The 18,009-nt window shown below is 54.1% G+C and overlaps 2 protein-coding genes and 2 long non-coding RNA genes across 11 annotated transcripts in view; 2 read left to right on the top strand and 2 right to left on the bottom strand.

The window, feature by feature from the left end:
* LOC308187049 (uncharacterized protein) overlaps nucleotides 1-18,009 on the top strand; it is a 35,772-nt gene that overhangs the window by 12,436 nt on the left and 5,327 nt on the right. The window contains exons 19-20 of one of the 4 annotated variants that reach the window (XM_080609205.1): nucleotides 15,713-15,814; nucleotides 16,914-17,015. The exons of the other annotated variants lie outside the window; for them this stretch is intronic. Of the exons in view, the coding sequence (XP_080465331.1) occupies nucleotides 15,713-15,814; nucleotides 16,914-17,015 (204 nt within the window). The remainder of the gene's footprint in view (nucleotides 1-15,712; nucleotides 15,815-16,913; nucleotides 17,016-18,009) is intronic. 4 annotated transcript variants of the gene reach the window in all.
* LOC308187057 lies at nucleotides 32-7,680 on the bottom strand. Its single transcript, XR_013944437.1, has 2 exons — nucleotides 7,592-7,680; nucleotides 32-7,321 (listed from the first exon to the last, which is right to left on the bottom strand). It is a non-coding gene; the product is annotated as an uncharacterized lncRNA (long non-coding RNA).
* LOC308187050 (uncharacterized protein) lies at nucleotides 7,289-14,663 on the top strand (the record flags this gene model as incomplete). Of its 3 annotated transcripts, XR_013944424.1 has the most annotated exons (6): nucleotides 7,544-7,910; nucleotides 10,200-10,496; nucleotides 10,862-11,203; nucleotides 11,832-11,936; nucleotides 12,009-12,198; nucleotides 14,408-14,663. XR_013944424.1 is itself a non-coding variant. In XM_080609209.1 (5 exons), the coding sequence occupies 5 exons, from the start codon at nucleotides 7,559-7,561 to the stop codon at nucleotides 12,107-12,109; spliced, it is 1,197 nt and encodes a 398-aa protein (XP_080465335.1). In that variant the 3' UTR covers nucleotides 12,110-12,379. The 3 variants fall into 3 exon arrangements, 2 of the variants coding, with proteins under 2 accessions (XP_080465336.1, XP_080465335.1); XM_080609209.1 differs by lacking the exon at nucleotides 14,408-14,663 and having other exon boundaries at nucleotides 12,009-12,379; XM_080609210.1 differs by lacking the exons at nucleotides 11,832-11,936; nucleotides 12,009-12,198; nucleotides 14,408-14,663 and having other exon boundaries at nucleotides 7,289-7,910; nucleotides 10,986-11,183.
* The window catches only part of LOC308187053, a 25,289-nt gene continuing 18,489 nt past the window's right edge, over nucleotides 11,210-18,009 (bottom strand). For all 3 annotated transcript variants that reach the window (XR_013944425.1, XR_013944426.1, XR_013944427.1), the window contains one exon: nucleotides 11,210-11,709. This is a non-coding gene — a long non-coding RNA (uncharacterized lncRNA). The remainder of the gene's footprint in view (nucleotides 11,710-18,009) is intronic.

Genomic DNA, 18,009 nt, shown 5'->3' with positions numbered 1-18,009 from the left:
GGGGGGTCCTTAATATGCCCGGAGGGGGTCCTTAATTTATTGGGGGGGAGGGGAAGGTGTGTGTGGGGGTGTTCTCTCTCTCCAGACCCTAACCCTAATTAAGGCCCCCCCCATAGCCACTAAGACCCCCCCCCGTGGGAATAGAAATGTTGTTTTTGCAGTGTTACATGGTACAGAAGGAAGGAATGGGGTATTGGGATGTGCTTACCGCGATAAGAAAGCTCAGCAGGTGACCTCCTAAAATGCAGACACCCAGCCTCCTTAGAGCGATCAGGTGGAAATCGCTGTGTTAAGTCAAGGCAGACAAGGGGAGAAAACATTGCCATCCCAAAAACAGGCCGGCAACTGAAGGCCAGGCATTGTCTGGGAAGCATCAGACAGATTGTGAGCCTGGATTACCCACTCAGTGGGGAAACTGGGGAGGGTCCTGTCATCAAAAAGTATATAAACTGGGTTTTGGAACTATGGGTGCGCTCTCCTGCTTGTGGGGCGCCCGCCACTGCGATCGCGAATAAATTCCTGCTTCGCTGAGCTCCTCGCCTGAGCCCAAGTTGTTGGCTACGGAGCGTTTCTCACAATTTGGGGCTCGTCCGGGAGCCAGTCGCCTACCGGGGAGCCCCACCGCCGCAGCAGCAGGAAGGCATGCCCCGCTGATCTCAGGGTCCTGTGCAGCGACGGCGGCTCTGCGGAGAGCTGCCAGAGGGCCCGAGGCTGATGAAAGAGGCAGGATCCGTGAAGGAGTGGGGAAAAGGAAGAAGGTAGACACTCAGGGTTTTAAGAATTGATCCGGTAACTCTGTGCACAGACCAAGGTAAGAAATATTAAGTATTGCTTTGGGGGTCGGGTGAGACTCTGTGTGATGTGTGCTTGAGACGTACTTTTGTACGAAGCGAGTGTGGGGTCCTGATCTGCGGTGCCGCAGCTCCGCGAGGGGCGCAGGCAGAGACGGACGAAGCGTGAGATAAGGGAGAGAAAGGAAGAGTCTCGGGAAATGTGGTGTGCGGTAAGCCTTGCACGGGGAAGTGCTCGGAAGTACACCAGGGAATCTGGTAAACTCATAGGTGTGCGGTAGCCCTTGCACGGGGAAGTGCTTGGCAGTACACCCCCATTTTCCAGAATAGGAAAAATGGGAAATATGAGTTCCAGGGGACAGGGAGATATCCCTGGGGGAGTGCCTACCGAAAGTTCTTCCTGAAGAATTATAAGAAATTGGAAAAATAATCTCAAAATTGGAGGAGATGGTAAAAAAAAAAAAAAAAAAAAAGGTTAAATATTGTGTATTAGTCTGGACAAAAGAACCGATTAAGGAAACAGCAGTATTTTGGCCAAAATACGGGCCTGATGAAAATTCAGGCTTGAAATTTATGTGTAAACTATAAGATTCCTTTTTTTTTTTTGGAGGAGGAGCCAAGTTATGCTCCCTATAATCCTAATATTGCACCGGTGGCAGCAGCAGTCGCTCCAGGAAAGGAGACAGGGACTGCAATTAACACTGTCCCTAGAGAAGAGCGTACTCTAGGCTCTGGCAAGAATTAGAACAAGGCAGAAGAGGTACTGAGAATTTTGCCTTCCCTGATACTAACAGCACTAACACTAACTGTGTATCCTCTTAAGTGAACTTCCCCCCCTCCTTACCAGCAGAGAGGTTAGGAGTTTCCTAGGACCTAACTTATACTCTTGGGGAGGGGGAATTACGTATATAAATATGTTGTTTACAGGGAAAGAAATGGGAATGATCAGGAGGAGAGCTGCTATACAAAAATGGGAAAGAACTCATCCTCCAGGACCAGGGGTAATACCGGCAGGGCAGAAATACCCACTTGCCGATCCTGGCTGGAAGAATAATAGTGTGCAACACAGAAATCATACGAGAGACTTGGGGTCAGAATGAGAAAGTACTTGGGGATGAATCCTGAGGACCCGGTATCCCAAGGGCTCTTGAAAGCTCATTTTGTGATTGAAGCCTGGCAAGATGCACAGAAAATGCTCCAGAAGGTGGGGGGGATGTAGTGACCAGTCACTGGGGGGCCCTCCTGCGGGAGGCCCTGAACGTGTGTGTCAAGAGGGGAGATGAGAAGGAAAGCAGAGGGTGAAACTAATGGTACTGACAGCGTAGCAGGTAGTCAGGCAGAGGGTTGGAGAAAGAGGAAGAAAATCTTCAGGGGGAGTCAGGGCCAGGATGGAAAAGAGAGGAAGAGAGATGAAGGAATGGCAGGCAAGGAAAGCTACCCGTGTTGTGGCCTGAATCTTAGCAGGGACAGGCTTTGATGGGATGTTTTAAGTGTGGGCAGGCTGGCCACTTCAGGTAGGAATATCCGGAGTGGAAGAAGGAAGGTATGGAATTAAGTTGGCTAATGACTGAGACTTTGGTGAAAGTACAGGCTGGAGAAAGACAAGAAGCGTTAAAAAGGGTTATGGAAGGTGTTAAAGGTGTGGTATGTAATGTTTGACAGAGCTGTTTTTTGAATGAGTTGGGAAAGTTGAACGAGCAGGGAAAGAGGGTGTAGGCACTATCTAAGTAACAGTCTAGAGGTTTTGGTATATTTGCTGTGGTGTTTGGTCAGTTTCCCGAGTATCGAGAAGGGGGGGACGGGGGGGGCAGCCTGCTCCACCAGGGGCCTCTCCACAGGCCGCAGGGGGCTTCGGCTCCGGCGCCTGGAGCGCCTCCACCCCCTCCGTCTGTGCTGACTTTGGTGTCTGCGGGGAGGTTTCTCGCTCCTCGCTCTCCCAGCTGCTGTTGAGCAGCAGGTTTTTGTTTGTTTGTTCGTTTTCGTGGATGTGCTCTCACAGAGGCACGGACTGTGTTGCTCATGGCTTGGCTCTGGGCAGCGGTGGGCCCCTCTGGGGCCGGGTGAAATTGTCCCTTATCTGCCACGGGGCGGTTTCTGGATTCTCCTCGTGGGGGCTGCCACTGCAGCCCCCTCCCGAACCTCGCCATCAAACACAATACACAGGGGCAGCTAGGTCATTGCTGGCCTGTAAAGTATCAGGGATTAAATTAACTAATGAAACCCTAACGAGTGATGGGGGTAGAAGGGGCTGGGGTAACAGTGCCACCTTTGGGGGGTACCAAGCTGAGACTAGGGGATAAAATGATCTCTGGGCAATTATTGTATGTACCCAAGGCAGGGACTAACTTGTTGGGAAGGGATTTGATGATGAAATTGGGCATTCAAATAGTAAATTGGTAGACTGGAATAACAGTGGTATTAATGGAGTGCTCTCGGGCCCTGAGAGCAAAGATATCTTCACCTCTGACTGGAAAGACTCTGAAGCGGGGACGGAAGCAACAATACATATGGAATTTTTACCTCAGGGGTTTACAGGGCCACCGACTAATTTGGGCAAAGTTCTAGAACAGATTTTGGAGCAATTCCAACCTCCCAAGGAGGAATTTCTGTTACAAAACGTGTATGATCGTTTATTGTCAGGACAGGAGAAAACAGTTGTGAAGGAAGCTACTAACAAGCTATTCAACTTTCTGGGAAAGCAGGGCTTGGGAGCATTGAAAAATAAATTACAATACGTAGAAAGAGAAGTCAGGTATTTAAGGCATCTAATGTCTGAGGGAAAACTGAGAATAAATCCAGAGAGGATTCAGGGAATTGTTGAAAACTAAGAAAGAACTAAAAAGTTTTTAAGAGAGATTTCTTTAAGGAATCGGGAGCCACGAAGCCTGAGGGAAAATGGATACTCCCTGATGGGAGAGAAATGCTGAATAAAGCACCAATGAGGCAAATATGATGTTTTACATCAAGAGAGTCATTGGGAGATGCAAGCAATGTGTGATTGATGTTGTGCTAAGAAAGTATGTCTGTGTAGGAATATACACTTTAGTGAAGCAAATATGCAGAGGATGTACCATATGTCAAAAGGCAAATAAAAAGGTCATTTGTAACTGACCTAGAGGGGGACGGGAGCCAGGGATTCGACCTTTCCAAAGTATACAGGTAGACTTTACTGAGTTACCTAAAGGAGGGAGATTTAAGTACTTGTTTGTCCTAATTGGCCACGTGACTGGATGGGTGTAAGCTTTCCCCTCTGTGTCTGCCCCTGCAAACACGGTGGCTAAGGTATCACCGGAGCAAACAGTCCCTAGATATGGGATAGCTGAAAACATTGATTCAGACCAAGGAAATAATTTCACTTCACAAGTACTGCAAGGGTTAATGCAGGCCTTAGAGATTGAGTGGGCTTTTCACACCCCCTGGCACCCCTCCTCTTCTGGGAAGGCAAAGCGAATGAACCAGACATTAAAGAAGCAATTAACTAAATTAGCGTTAAAAACCCAACTTCCTTGGGTAAAATGTTTACTTTTAGCACTCCTACAGGTTCAAACAGCACCAAGAAACATATAGGAATTTCACCGTATGAGATGCTGTTCGGATTACCCTATCTGGGCAGAAGGGATGAGATACCACAATTCGAAACAAGAGAGTTTTCTTAAGAACTGTGTTCTGGGGTTGTCCTCTTCTTTGTCATTTCTCAGGACCCGTGGGAAATTGGGTCCTGATTCGGACCTGGAAAGGATCAACTCCGGCCCGAATGGGAAGGACACTTCCAAGTACTACTAACCACTGAAACAGCCATAGGAACTGCAGAAAAAGGTTGGACTCACTATACTCGAGTGAAGGCATCCGTCGACCCTAGTACCTGGGAAGCTGTTCCTACAGAAGACTTGTTGGAAGCTGAAATCGAAGAGAAAAATCTCGTAGTGGACTCTGAGCGGGATAAGAGCTTGCGATTGTAAACTAACCTTTTATTTTCACAGGTAACTAATGAGCGTGACTTGTGATTGAGAGAAAGGACTGGCCTATAGTGAATTGAAGTGTTCCCAAGGGGGGGTTGTTATGGTAGTAGTGTATATCTTATTCTTTGTATTGATAATTATTTGGAAACCTAAGGTTTAAAAATAATGACAGGGAAAAATCAATTATTAATTTTGTTTTTAGTGATTGTAGGCCTCAGAGAAAGCCTTGGTCAATTGGCAACTTGGAAAAGGCATGACCAGATAATAGTAAGACGGGATACCCCATAAAAATATGGGTGAATGTGACAGAGGGTTATGTAGCACAATCAGTCATGTTTGATGCTTGTGAGGTGTTAGCTTGTGGAGATTTAAATGCCCAAGGACAATTGAGCAGAGAGAACAAATAACTGGTAGAGACCCAACAGCCAGATTGAGAATAGCTGTATGGAAACGATCCTCTATCGCCATCAGAGAAAGGGAGAAACTCAAGGAGAAAACAGGAGAGAAAACAGGAGGCCCTCTTTGAAATGCGGCAGTTCAAACATTTGAGATTGAAACAGGGTATGGGGATGTGAATGCCTGGATAGAATGGGTCAAATCTGCTGTCCAGAGTCTCAACCACAGCAATTGCTATGCTTGTGCCTCGGGACGACCGATAGCCCGGATGGTGCCCTGCCCATTGGGGTGGACCGAGGACTCCCGAGGGATGCGATGTACGATTGCATTGTACCCAGAAAAGCCTGCCTGGGGAAATGAGGCCTGTAAGTCTCTCTTTGCTATTCCCTTCCTCGCACGATAGCAATATCAGGGCTCCCCCTGCATTCTCCACAGCTATAGGTAACCATACAGCTTGCCTCTCACGGCAGGGTGTGAGTGCTACCCGGCATCTGGGAGAATTTGCCTTGTGCACGAGGACCTTGAATGCTACCGAGGACTTGATGGGAAACTATTCAAGACTTGAGATCCCCAGGGCAGATCTCTGGTGGTACTGTGGAGGGAAGATCTTACGGTCCACCCTACCATCTAACTGGGGAGGCACTTGTGCACTTGTTCAATTAGCTGTACCCTTCACCCTGGCATTTGAAAGCGAAACATCACAAATACCCAGAAGAAGTAAAAGAGGCTTTGGAATATCATTTGATGATAGAGTATACATAGATTCTATTGGGGTGCCTAGAGGAGTTCCTGATGAACATAAAGCCAGGAATCAAATTGCTGCAGGGTTTGAGTCACTGTTCTGGTGGGTAACAATTAATAAAAATGTGGATTGGATTCATTATATCTATTATAATCAGCAGAGATTCATAAACTATACAAGAGATGCGATAAGAGGAATCGCTGAACGACTAGATGCCACCAGCAAAATGGCTTGGGAAAACAGAATAGCATTAGGTATGATGCTTGCGGAGAAAGGTGGTGTGTGCGTGATGCTGGGCAGCCGTTGTTGTACTTTTATCCCTAACAATGCTGCCCCGGATGGCACAGGAACTAGAGCATTGCAAGGGCTTACCACCCTTGCCAGTGAATTGGCAGAAAACTCAGGAGCAGACCCTTCCATCACAGGATGGTTGGAATCTTGGTTTGGTAAATGGAAAGGGATGGTAGTGTCCGTATTTACGTCCTTGATTGTCGTAGCAGGAGTTTTGACAGCCGTTGGTTGTTGCATTATCCCCTGTGTAAGGGGACTTGTCCAACGGTTAATTGAAACTGCACTTTCGAAACAAATGACCGTGGATCCACCACCCTGCTCAGATAAGATAATGATATTAGAGGAAATGGAAAGCAAAGAAAGTGAAGAAGAGGAAGACATCTACCAAATTACACCTTAGAGAAAAAAATTTTGCAAAAATCAACAAATTATAAAAAGAGAAAAGGGGGGAGTTGTGGGAATAGAAATGTTGTTTTTGCAGTGTTACATGGTACAGAAGGAAGGAATGGGGTATTGAGATGTGCTTACAGTGATAAGAAAGCTCAGCAGGTGACCTCCTAAAATGCAGACACCCAGCCTCCTTAGAGCGATCAGGTGGAAATCGCTGTGTTAAGTCAAGGCAGACAAGGGGAGAAAACATTGCCATCCCAAAAACAGGCCGGCAACTGAAGGCCAGGCATTGTCTGGGAAGCATCAGACAGATTGTGAGCCTGGATTGCCCACTCAGTGGGGAAACTGGGGAGGGTCCCGGCACCAAACAGTATGTAAACTGGGTTTGGGGACCAGGAGGCGCGCTCCTGCTCGTGGGGCGCCCGCCACTGCGATCGCGAATAAATTCCTGCTTCGCTGAGCTCCTCGCCTGAGCCCAAGTTGTTGGCTACGGAGCGTTTCTCACACCCCCAAGCCATTAAGGATCCTCCCTGGGACCCCCCCAACCCCCCCCCCAGGATATTAACCCTAACCCTAATTACACCCCTAATTAAGCCTCCCAACCCAAGCCTTTGGGTAGACCTGAGCTCCCTTTGGGAGCCTTTACTCAACCCCACACGCAACAGGACTCTGCGCCTTCTTTCTGAACAACCCCGACCCTAACCCTAATTACGCCCCTAATGAAGCCTCCCAGCAGCAGCCTTTGGGTAGACCTGACCTCCCTTTGGGAGCCTTTACACAGCCCCACACGCAACAGGACCCTGCGCCTTCTCTTTCTCCAAACTACCCTAAATGTAACCCTAATTACGCCCCTAATGAAGCCTCCCAGCAGCAGCCTTTGGGTAGACCTGATCTCCCTTTGGGAGCCTTTACACAGCCCCACACACAACAGGACTCTGCGCCTTCTCTTTCTCCAAACTACCCTAAATGTAACCCTAATTACGCCCCTAATGAAGCCTCCCAGCAGCAGCCTTTGGGTAGACCTGCTGTCCCTTTCTCCTCCCCCCCCGAACCACATCTCCCAGCACCCCCCGGCGGGCCGTTCCCTCCCAGCTCCCCCCGTTTCCACCCCGTTTCGTCGCCCTGACGCCATCTCCCCGCGCCATGAAGCCTCCCCCCCGGCCCCGCCTGGTCCCGGCCCGCTTCGCCGAGGCCCCGGCGGGGAGGCCCCGGGCCGCGGCCTGGTCGCTGCGGGAGAAGCGATCGCTGCTGGCGGCGCTGCGGGCCCAGGCCGCCCTCGGCCTCCCGGAGCTCCAGGCCCGGCCGCTGCGGGAGAGCCTCCCCCGGCGGAGCGAGGCCGAGGTGGGCCCGGGGGGGGGCTTAATGGCCCGGGGGGGGTCCTTAATATCCCGGGGGGGCTTAAAGTCCATGGGGGGGGCTTAAAGGCCCGGGGGGTCCTTAAAGGCCCGGGGGGGGGGCTTAAAATCCATGGGGGGGGCCTTAATATCCCAGGGGTTCCTTAATATCCCGGGGGGGCCTTAATGCCCGGGGGGGGGTCCTTAATATGCTTGGGGGGGTCTCAGGGAGGGTCCTTAATGGCTTTGGGGGGGGGGTCCTTAATATGCCCGGAGGGGGTCCTTAATTTATTGGGGGGGGGGGGGTGTTGGGAGGGGTCCCGGGGAGGGTCCTTAATGGCTTGGGGGGGGGCCTTAGTAATCTGGGGGGGGGGGCTTGGGGAGGGGGGGGGGCTTGGGGAGGGGGGGGGGGAGTCCTGGAGAGGGTCCTTAATGGCTTGGGGGGGGGGGGGGTCCCTTAATATGCCCGTGGGGGGGGGGGGTGGTCCTTAATAACACGGGGGGGTCCTTGGGGGGGGGTTGGAAGGGGTCCTGGGTCCCCAATTCCTCGGGGAGGGGGCTTGGGGGGGGTCCCCGGGGGGGTCCCGGGTCCCTGCGTACCCGAAAGTACATGGGGGGGGCAATGGGGGGGGTACAATGGGATGGGGGGGGGTCTGGGGGTGCACCGGGGGGAAATGGGGGGGTACATGGGGATGGGGGGGTGAGGACCCCCCGCCCCAGGGGGGGGGGGACACGATTTTTTGGGTGGGGGGAGGACACGGGGGGGTCATATTTGTGGGTTTTCGCCTCCCCCCCCCTCCAGGTGTGGCTGGAGCTGGCACAGATGCTGGCGGAGGGCGTGGAGGAGGCGGCGGCGGCGGCATTTTCGCAGGTGGGGGGGGTAAAAAATGGGGGGGGGTAAAAGTGGGGGGGGGTGGGGGTAGATTGGGGGAGGTCGGGGGTAAATTGGGGGGGTTCAGGGGTAAGTTGGGGGGGTTCAGGGGTAAATTGGGGGTTTCAAATTAGGGGGGTGAGGGTTAAATGGGGGCTGGGGGTAAATTGGGGGGGGGGACCGGGGGTAAAATGGGGGGGTGGGGTAAAGTGGGGGGGTTGGGTGTAAAATGAGGGGGGGGGTTAAATGGGGGAGCCCAAATTGGGGGGGGTGGGACAAGGGGGGTGAGGGTAAAGTGGGGGGGGGGTTGGGGATAAAGTGGGGGGGGTAAAATGGGGGGCTGGGGGTAAAATGGGGGGTTGGGGGTAAAGGGGGAGTAAATTGGGGGGGTTGGGGGAAAATTTGGGGGGTTGGGGCTAAAGGGGGGTTAAAATGGGGGGGGCTGGGGTTAAAATGGGGGGGGCTGGGGGTAAATTGGGGGGGGGGGGACCGGGGGTAAAATGGGGGGGTGGGGGTAAAGTGGGGGGGGTTAAATTGGGGGATAAAATGGGGTTAAAAGGGAGGGTCCTTAATGGCTTGGGGAGGGGGAGTCTTAGTAATCTGGGGGGGGGGGGGGGGGGGCCTTAACATCGCCAGATGGTCTCCGAGGAAGGTAACTCCTCTGGGGTCTCCTTAAACAGGGGCTGAGCTGCTGGGGGCACGGCTGGATTTGGGGTCCCACAGGTGTGACTGTCTGGGAGACCCTCAGCCTCATTCCCCCTCCCCATAACAACCCAGTGGTGAAATTGGGTGCTGGGGATTTTTCGTTATCTCACTTTGTTGAGGTCCTGCCTCGTGTCAACACACTGGTGGTGAGTGGAAACCCCTTGAGACCCAACCCCTTCCCGGCCCTCTCCTTCCCACACCTGCTCCTCCTATTTTGGGTGTGGGTCAATGGTATTTTTGTAGGGTTTGCAGCTGGGGGCAGGTAGGGAGGTGGAGACCAAACGTGTTTTCCCAGTGGCTGCTGTGGAGGAGCATCAGCGACGGGTTTTACCCTTCACCCTTAGCCTTTTCAACCCCCCTTCCCCATTTCCTATTTTCATAAATTACCAAGTTGCAGCAAAAAAAAATAAAATTGCTTGAAAGCACATTAAGGACATTTCTGCCGGCATGGCAAAGCTGCCCAGGGTGTGGAAAGGGTTTTTGCAGTCTCCTTTCTTTCATCACTTCCCGCAGCGGGACGCAACCTTGTGCTGAATCCCAAGGAGATAAAATGAGTCCTAGCCCAGAGACATTTCTGCTTTACGAGGTCCCCTCTGTGCTTTATTGTATTCCTTGAAATGAAAGCCAGTTTCTTTTATTTGCGTGGAGTTAGTCCCTTCTGCCTCTGCTCCTTGCACCTCACCTCCGTCCCCCCTGCCTGTCTCCCTCTCTATCCCCCAGCCGCAGTCCCTGCCCCGACCCTCTGGGTGCTGCAGGGACAGAAGGAATATTTCTTTGGAGACGCTGTCACGCTGGTGTGCACCACTCCCCCCAGCATCACTGGGAAGCTGACGTACCAAATTTTTGGCGAGGCTGGCTGGGCAGTTTCAGGATTTAGCTCGACGAGTAACTACACGTTTGAGTTCGTCCTCTCCCGAATGCAACACAGGGGGCCGCATTTCTGCAGCTATTCCCTCAAGCAAGGTCGGAAGCAGCTCATATCCCCAACCAGCGAAAAACTGGTGATCAAGATTGGAGGTGAGCTGTGTGATTTCTTTATCTTTCTCTCTGCTTTCTCCCTCCTCTCTGAGAACTATTCAGATGCCCAAACGTGGGTGTCAGCTATCGCCCCGCAATGTGACAACTCACCTGGAAATCAGGATTGGTGGGCTTTGTGGTTTAACCCAGCCCATCGCCAAAATCAGTAGGATTTCTGGGTGGAGGATTTATCTTTCTGGGACCAGCATGGTCTGGAAGGTGGCTGCCACTGGCGCTCTTCTCATGTCGTGGCAGGAAGCCTACAATCCCAAGCTTTGCTGCATGCAGTGGGAAGGCAAACAACTGGAGATCCGTTTGTGCTGTCCTTATTGCTACGTCTCCATTTATTCCTCCCCTTTTCTCAGACCACCTTCCCCAGCCCCTGCTGATGGTGGAGTCCCCGCTGGGAGAGGTGATGGCAGGAGATCTCCTGAGCATCATCTGTAAGGCCCCTGGAGACGCCACTGTACGGAGGTTTCACTTCTACAGGGATGGCCAAGAGGTCCTCCCTACGACAGAAGGCTCTGAGGACAATGCAGCAGATCACGGGGGCAATTTAAGGACTTCCATGGTCCTCCAGCTCCCACGTGCTGGTCCCCAACAGAGTGGAAACTTTACCTGCAAGTATGAGGAAAAAAAGCCTGAGAGGTGGATCCCGTCCTTCACAAGCCAAGCCGTGTCTATCAGTATAAATGCCCAAAAGAAAGGTGAGCTGGCCATCCATCCACCCACCTAACAATCTGTCAGTCCATCCACCACCAACCCACCCACCCACCCATCCATCCATCCATCCACCCACCCATCCATCCATCCAGTAACCAGCCCATTAAACCATCCCTCTCTCCATCTGTCCATCCGTCTGTCCCTCCCTCTCTCCATTTTTTCCTGAAACGATTCCATTCCAGTCCCTGTACATTCCTCCCCAAACTAGCTGATTTTTGCACCGGGCAGCTGCTCTATCTATCCGATCACCATCCTTCTGTCCATGACTCAGCCCACCCAGTCTTGCACCCACCTCTCCCTCCCTCTCAGCCCTTCCATCACCCCAACCACCCCAAACAAGTATCGAGCATCCCTCTGTCCACCTTTATGGCTCAGCAGCCTCTCCTTGGCCTCCCGAGCCATTGTTCCCAAATTTCTCAGTGCCTCCTGCAGAGCCAAGCAAGCGGGGAAAGTCTTTGGGTGTTCAGCACTCAGGACCTGAGCAGAATGCCTGGAGACGGAGGGGTGGGGAAAGGGAAAGAGAGATGGTGGCGGAACGATGCTCACAGCCTTCCCTCCGTCAGCACGCATGAACTGTGTCTACATCTCCTAACCTGTCCCACCCTCTTGCAGGGAAGAGCTGCTTCCTTCTTCTACGGCTCCTGGTTGTGGGCGGCTGCTTCCTCACCATCAACAGCCTCATCCTCCTCTTCTTCTGGGCCCGGGGGAGAACCAAAGGTACACCCTGAGCTGAGGGGGGAATCGCCCCACCTTTGGGCTCCCCACCACCCACCTCGCTCCTTCCCGCAGACGCCTCGTTCCTGTCTGGAGCCAGCCCTGCCGGGATCTCCCAGCTGCACGCCAGATCCCCACACACCCTTCAGGAGGAGAATAAGTATGAGGAACACTAATGAGAGGAAGATGCTGTGGGCGATTCCACCCCCTAAAGACCGCTCCCTGCTGAAGACGCATCCCAAAAGACTGGTGTGCAGCCAAACAGGTGCTCACCTGTGGGAAAACAAAGCAAGGAACGGTTCCTGGGAGGATGAAAGAAGTAGAAAGGGGTCGTTTCACGTGGTAGAGGGGAGGGAGGAGACATGGACGTTGTCGGGAAGGGTGATTGTGAAAGAGAAAATGAAGAAAGACCAGAAATAAAAATGGAAATTGTGAGGAAAAAGAAAGGAGTGAGAAAGGGTGAGAAATGAAATGGAGAGACAAACAGTGTGAGTGAAAAATGAAAGCATGGACAGAGGCTGAGACAGAGTGAGAGAGGGATGGGGAAGAAAAGGGATGCCAGGAGCATCGAGGAGGGCACGACGGTGGGAAGAGCAGGTTGGAGAGGTGAAGGAGAAGAAAAAAGGTGGAAGGAGAGCCCCCAAATCAGAACAAGCCCTTGTGCGTGTCATTAACTGGATGGCCACCGCTGTCACCTCGCCTGGTTGTCCCGGTGTGTTAGGGATGTTAGGGCATCCAGGGAGGGGTGGGAGAGCCGCTGCAGGTGGGGTGGGTGGCTGGGGGCTCTGGTGTTTGGGCTTTTGGAGGGGAATGTCCCATAGCCCATATACGTGGGAGCTGTGGGGCTGCAATAGGAGGATGCTGGAAATGCAGAGACTGGGAACGTGTGAAAATGTGGAGGTGGCATTTGAGCCCCTGGGGGTGGCGTACAGGGAACTGGGGGGATATTGGGGTGGGACGTTAAGGAGTGAGTGGTGGATATTTGGGGCATGTGCGGGGCTATGGGATATGGCATGCCACCAGCACTGGATATGAGGGGAATGCAGGGATGTGGGGAAGCTGCGTGATCAATATGGGAACCTGAGCTGATGGGGGCGCGCTGGGAAATCTGGCTATGGATGGCACTAAGGACAGGGGGCTTTGGGGATACGGCAGGCTGCTGGGGAGGGATATGGGGGCAGGAAGGAGATGGCGACCCTGCCGATGGGATACAGAGCGACTTTGGGGCAGTATGAGGCTGTGAGATATGAGGATAGCGGAACCGCTCTCTCCTGTCCTCCGCGGCCTTATCTCCACCTCGCAGCCTTCCTTCCCCTCCAGCCTCTTTCTGCCATGCCCTCAGCCCCCGGCAGCCAGCAGTGGATGAGAAAGAATCGATAGAGGGGAGGGAGCGTGCTGCCGGGCCATGAGGTCCCAACGCTGCTCCGTGACACCGGGAGGGCTGCGAGGTCACAATACCTCTCGGTGATGCAGTGCTGGGCCGTGACATCCCGACACCCCATTGTGACGCTGGGCCAGCCCACAGGCACTGCTCCGCACCGGTCCTGACAGCAGCAGTAGCTGCAGCTGCAGCGGCGGTGGTGGAAGCATGGTGCGAGTGTGGGGAGCCACGGCCCCTGCCTGCGTCCTCTTCCTCCTGCTGGTGGCCCTGTGTGCCCGGGGTGCCCAGGCTGCGCCATGGCGACCACCGGGAGCAGGTGGGTGGGCAGGGCCGGGGCCAACACCAAACCCTGGGCGGCATGGTGCTGCGCGGCACGCGTATGGATGGAGGGGACGGGGACGGGATGGCAGCAGGGCCGGGCGGGCACCGCGGGCAGGGGGCAGGCAGGAGGCAGAAGCCCCGCAGGGTGGCACGGTGGGGCCGTGGCTGCTGCGGGGTTGTTTCCTGCCGGGGGGGCCGGGAGCGGCGCTGGGGCCGAGAAGCCCGGGTCTGAGCCCCTGTGGGGCTGAGGCCGCTGGCCCCTCTTGGGAAATTTCCACCTGCATCTTTGTCCCGTGACATTGCCTCAGCCCCCTCAGTCACTGCAGGGTGCTGGGGAAGAGGGAGAGCACAGCATGCCATGGCAACGTCTCTCATCTCTGCTTGATTTTAGATGATGACGGTGTTGCTTCTCCATATCCAGCTTCTCAGCTGGATCATGGTTTGGAGCCTCAGGAGGATCCCCGAGGTACGTTGCGAGTGTGCTTCCTTGAAGGAAGATGGCTAATGGGCTGTAATAGTTTATTCAGGGTCTTCCAAGTGCGTTTGTGCCGTGAGGGGGCTTGCACAAATGAGCCCTGAATATTTCTTCACTTGGAGAGATGCCACCCCTGCCCCTCTCCACAGAGAGGGAAGAACCCAGGCTTTTCTTCCTGTTTGGGCCATGTCATTACCTGAGCCCCAGCCAGTGCCTCCCGGTCACTGAGGAAGAGGCAGGCCCCAAGAGGCAATGGAAGCTCCCCTTACCTGTGTCTGATCCCACTTGTGCCCACAGGCAGTACTGGTCAAGTGCCTCCATGGAATCCTGCTCCTGAGCCTGCCAGTATGGGTCCCACAGGTGGTAAGTTGTCCGTGTTCATTTCCTTGCTGTTTGTTAAGGGTTTGTTGAGCTAGCTCAGCAAGGGTTCAGCTGCTCACTGGCCAGGGGGCTTCTCCATGACAAACATGGATGATCATTTTTCCCGGGGTCTGCACGCTCCCCCTGCAGTGGGGTCTTCCTTTGTGTCCAGCAGAGATCTTCCCGTAAGAAACACCTGAGGGGCCACATCTTTGGCGGCGTGGTCCCTGCGGGGTGTTGCGCACAGCCTGGAGAGAGGATTTGGGAAGAGGCCAAGAGGGAGCCTCCAGCTCAGCAGGCCCCTTTGCGGCTTTGGAAATCCTGGCTCGTGTCTGGGTCCCACATCCTTGCCTGAGCCCCCTCCAGTCGCTGCAGGTCACTAAGGAAGAGGTAGATCACACCATGCACGGGGAATGTTTCTCTTCTGTGCTTGATTGCAGCAGTTCTCGTAGGCTCTGGCTACTCGACACCTCAGCCTGATGTGGACCACGAGCCTCAGGTTAATCTGCCAGGTAAGTCAGCGGAAGGCAGGAGCATCTAGGTGCTGCAGAGCCAGCAGGCACCTTGCGCTTGAGTTGAGACCTGGGGTGGGCACGGGGAGGGCCCTTCTCCGGGCAGCTCCACGCACGCTTAGTTTGTACCAGCACCGTGCCACTGCAGGCACCCAGCAACTGTTTGCAAGATGCTCTGGAGTGGCAGGGAGAGACGAGTGCCGTGGAGCAGTCCCCTCTTTGAACCGCATTCTCTGTCACTCTGGTCAGAAGGAGTATGTTGGCGTAGTTCACAGGAGGGACTCCACTTGTGTTTACAGATGGGACCGAAGGCAAAGGTGATCCAGGCTCCCAGATGGGTTCCAGGACTGAAGCTCTGGGAGATGGCCTGGGTAAGTTGTGGCTTTTGACTTCCTTTGAGAGCTGCCAGCTCAAAGCCCAAACGTCAGACAGGCATCTCTGCAGGTGGGAGGGTATAGACCGGCACGTGTGTGTGCCCTGTCAAGGCACGAGCCCTGGTATGCTCTCCTACTGAGCTATTGATGTAGATGGCGCTGGGACAGAAACTTCTCACGGGGCTTTGGTTGCAGAAGTGTCCCCAGGGAGGGCTTTGCCAGACCCTCGGCTGCTTCCTGCGCTGGAGCCCAGCTGGTATCCCAGGGGTGGGTAGTCATTTCACTGACTTCACAAACGAAGCCCTGGTCCTCCAAATTGCACTGGTGCCAAAGTTAACTTCCTACTTTCTGTTCAGGTCCTCTAACAGCGAAGGACAATGCTGAAATAAGAAAATCTTCCCCAACATCCCCTGACATCATAGAGGAGATCATAAAGGAGTTAGAGGAGGCAGCACCTGGTGGGTATATTTCACTCTGTCCGCCATAAGACTTGGGAAGCTGAGGTTCTAAATCCATGTGTGGACACACCGTAACCTGCACAGCAGGAAGGGATGGATCAGAGCGGAGACACTCAATTTCACACCTGGCAGGCACTGGTGAGCGCCAGAGAAGGCCGAGAGCCTCTGCTGCCGCTTGTGGGTCACGCCGTGTCCCAGGGGCAGCTGCTAGCCCAGCACTACCATAAGTGGTCCGAGCTGTTCCGTGCAAACATTGGTATCCAGCCAGCAGCAACTGGTGTGTGCTTGCAGCTGTGCCCAGAATATGGTTCAAGGAGGAGCAGTTCCTTGTAGTCACACTGTCCTGCTTTCTTTCTAAAGAGCTGGTTAGAGAGACTGTGCCGAAGGAGGTGCTTTGGCGAGGAAGCGGTCGCAAGCTGCCACTCCCTGGCAAAATTACAGGGGCAACACAGGCAACTGCCCCACCAGGTAAAGGCTGTTTCTTGGTCATCCGCTGTCACCAACCAGAACCAGCATGCGTGTGCAGGTTCTTGCCCTGGTACCCGCTCTTGCACCTCATGTCAGCAGCCAAACCCAAGAGTGTCAGTAGGCAGCAAGTGTTGCAGAGGAAGGCAGGAGTGGCTCCCTGAGGATGGCTGTCTTCCCCGGGCTGTGACAGCATGTGAGAGCAGTGCAGCGGAGAGACGCTCACAAAGCTCTGTGGCTGTGGCTAGAGAGGGGTCACCTCCCAGCGCACCCAGTTCCCAGGGATTTTGGAACCTTGCTCTTGGGGGAACGAGGCCATGAGAAGCCCATTGAGCAGACGATGGGAAACGGGACCCCTCCTGTGAGCTGAGGCCCAGAGTGATGCCCTGACCCAGTGCAAACAGGGCACTGCCATAGAGCTACTGATGTAGGTGTCGATGTGACAGAAACTTCTCACGGGGCTTTGGTTGCAGAAGTGTCCCCAGGGAGGGCTTTGCCAGACCCTCGGCTGCTTCCGGCGCTGGAGCCCAGCTGGTATCCCAGGGGTGGGAAGTCATTTCACTGACTTCACAAACGAAGCCCTGGTCCTCCAAATTGCACTGGTGCCAAAGTTAACTTCCTACTTTCTGTTCAGGTCCTCTAACAGCGAAGGACAATGCTGAAATAAGAAAATCTTCCCCAACATCCCCTGACATCATAGAGGACATCATAAAGGAGTTAGAGGAGGCAGCACCTGGTGGGTATATTTCACTCTGTCCGCCATAAGACTTGGGAAGCTGAGGTTCTAAATCCATGTGTGGACACACCGTAACCTGCACAGCAGGAAGGGATGGATCAGAGCGGAGACACTCAATTTCACACCTGGCAGGCACTGGTGAGCCTCAGAGAAGGCCGAGAGCCTCTGCTGCCGCTTGTGGGTCACGCCGTGTCCCAGGGGCAGCTGCTAGCCCAGCACTACCATAGGTGGTCCGAGCTGTTCCGTGCAAACATTGGTATCCAGCCAGCAGCAACTGGTGTGTGCTTGCAGCTGTGCCCAGAATATGGTTCAAGGAGGAGCAGTTCCTTATAGTCACACTGTCCTGCTTTCTTTCTAAAGAGCTGGTTAGAGAGACTGTGCCGAAGGAGGTGCTTTGGCGAGGAAGCGGTCGCAAGCTGCCACTCCCTGGCAAAATTACAGGGGCAACACAGGCAACTGCCCCACCAGGTAAAGGCTGTTTCTTGGTCATCCGCTGTCACCAACCAGAACCAGCATGCGTGTGCAGGTTCTTGCCCTGGTACCCGCTCTTGCACCTCATGTCAGCAGCCAAACCCAAGAGTGTCAGTAGGCAGCAAGTGTTGCAGAGGAAGGCAGGAGTGGCTCCCTGAGGATGGCTGTCTTCCCCGGGCTGTGACAGCATGTGAGAGCAGTGCAGCGGAGAGACGCTCACAAAGCTCTGTGGCTGTGGTTAGAGAGGGGTCACCTCCCAGCGCACCCAGTTCCCAGGGATTTTGGAACCTTGCTCTTGGGGGAACGAGGCCGTCAGAAGCCCATTGAGCAGACGATGGGAAACGGGACCCCTCCTGTGAGCTGAGGCCCAGAGTGATGCCCTGACCCAGTGCAAACAGGGCACTGCCATAGAGCTACTGATGTAGGTGTCGATGTGACAGAAACTTCTCACGGGGCTTTGGTTGCAGAAGTGTCCCCAGGGAGGGCTTTGCCAGATCCTCGGCTGCTTCCTGCGCTGGAGCCC

This window comes from Anser brachyrhynchus, assembly GCF_964034855.1.
Source record: "Anser brachyrhynchus genome assembly, contig: SCAFFOLD_126, whole genome shotgun sequence".
In the NCBI taxonomy this organism is placed as follows: Eukaryota; Metazoa; Chordata; class Aves; order Anseriformes; family Anatidae; genus Anser; species Anser brachyrhynchus.
The sequence above is the reverse complement of the archived record's forward strand: the minus strand, read 5'-3'. Positions and strand labels throughout refer to the sequence as shown.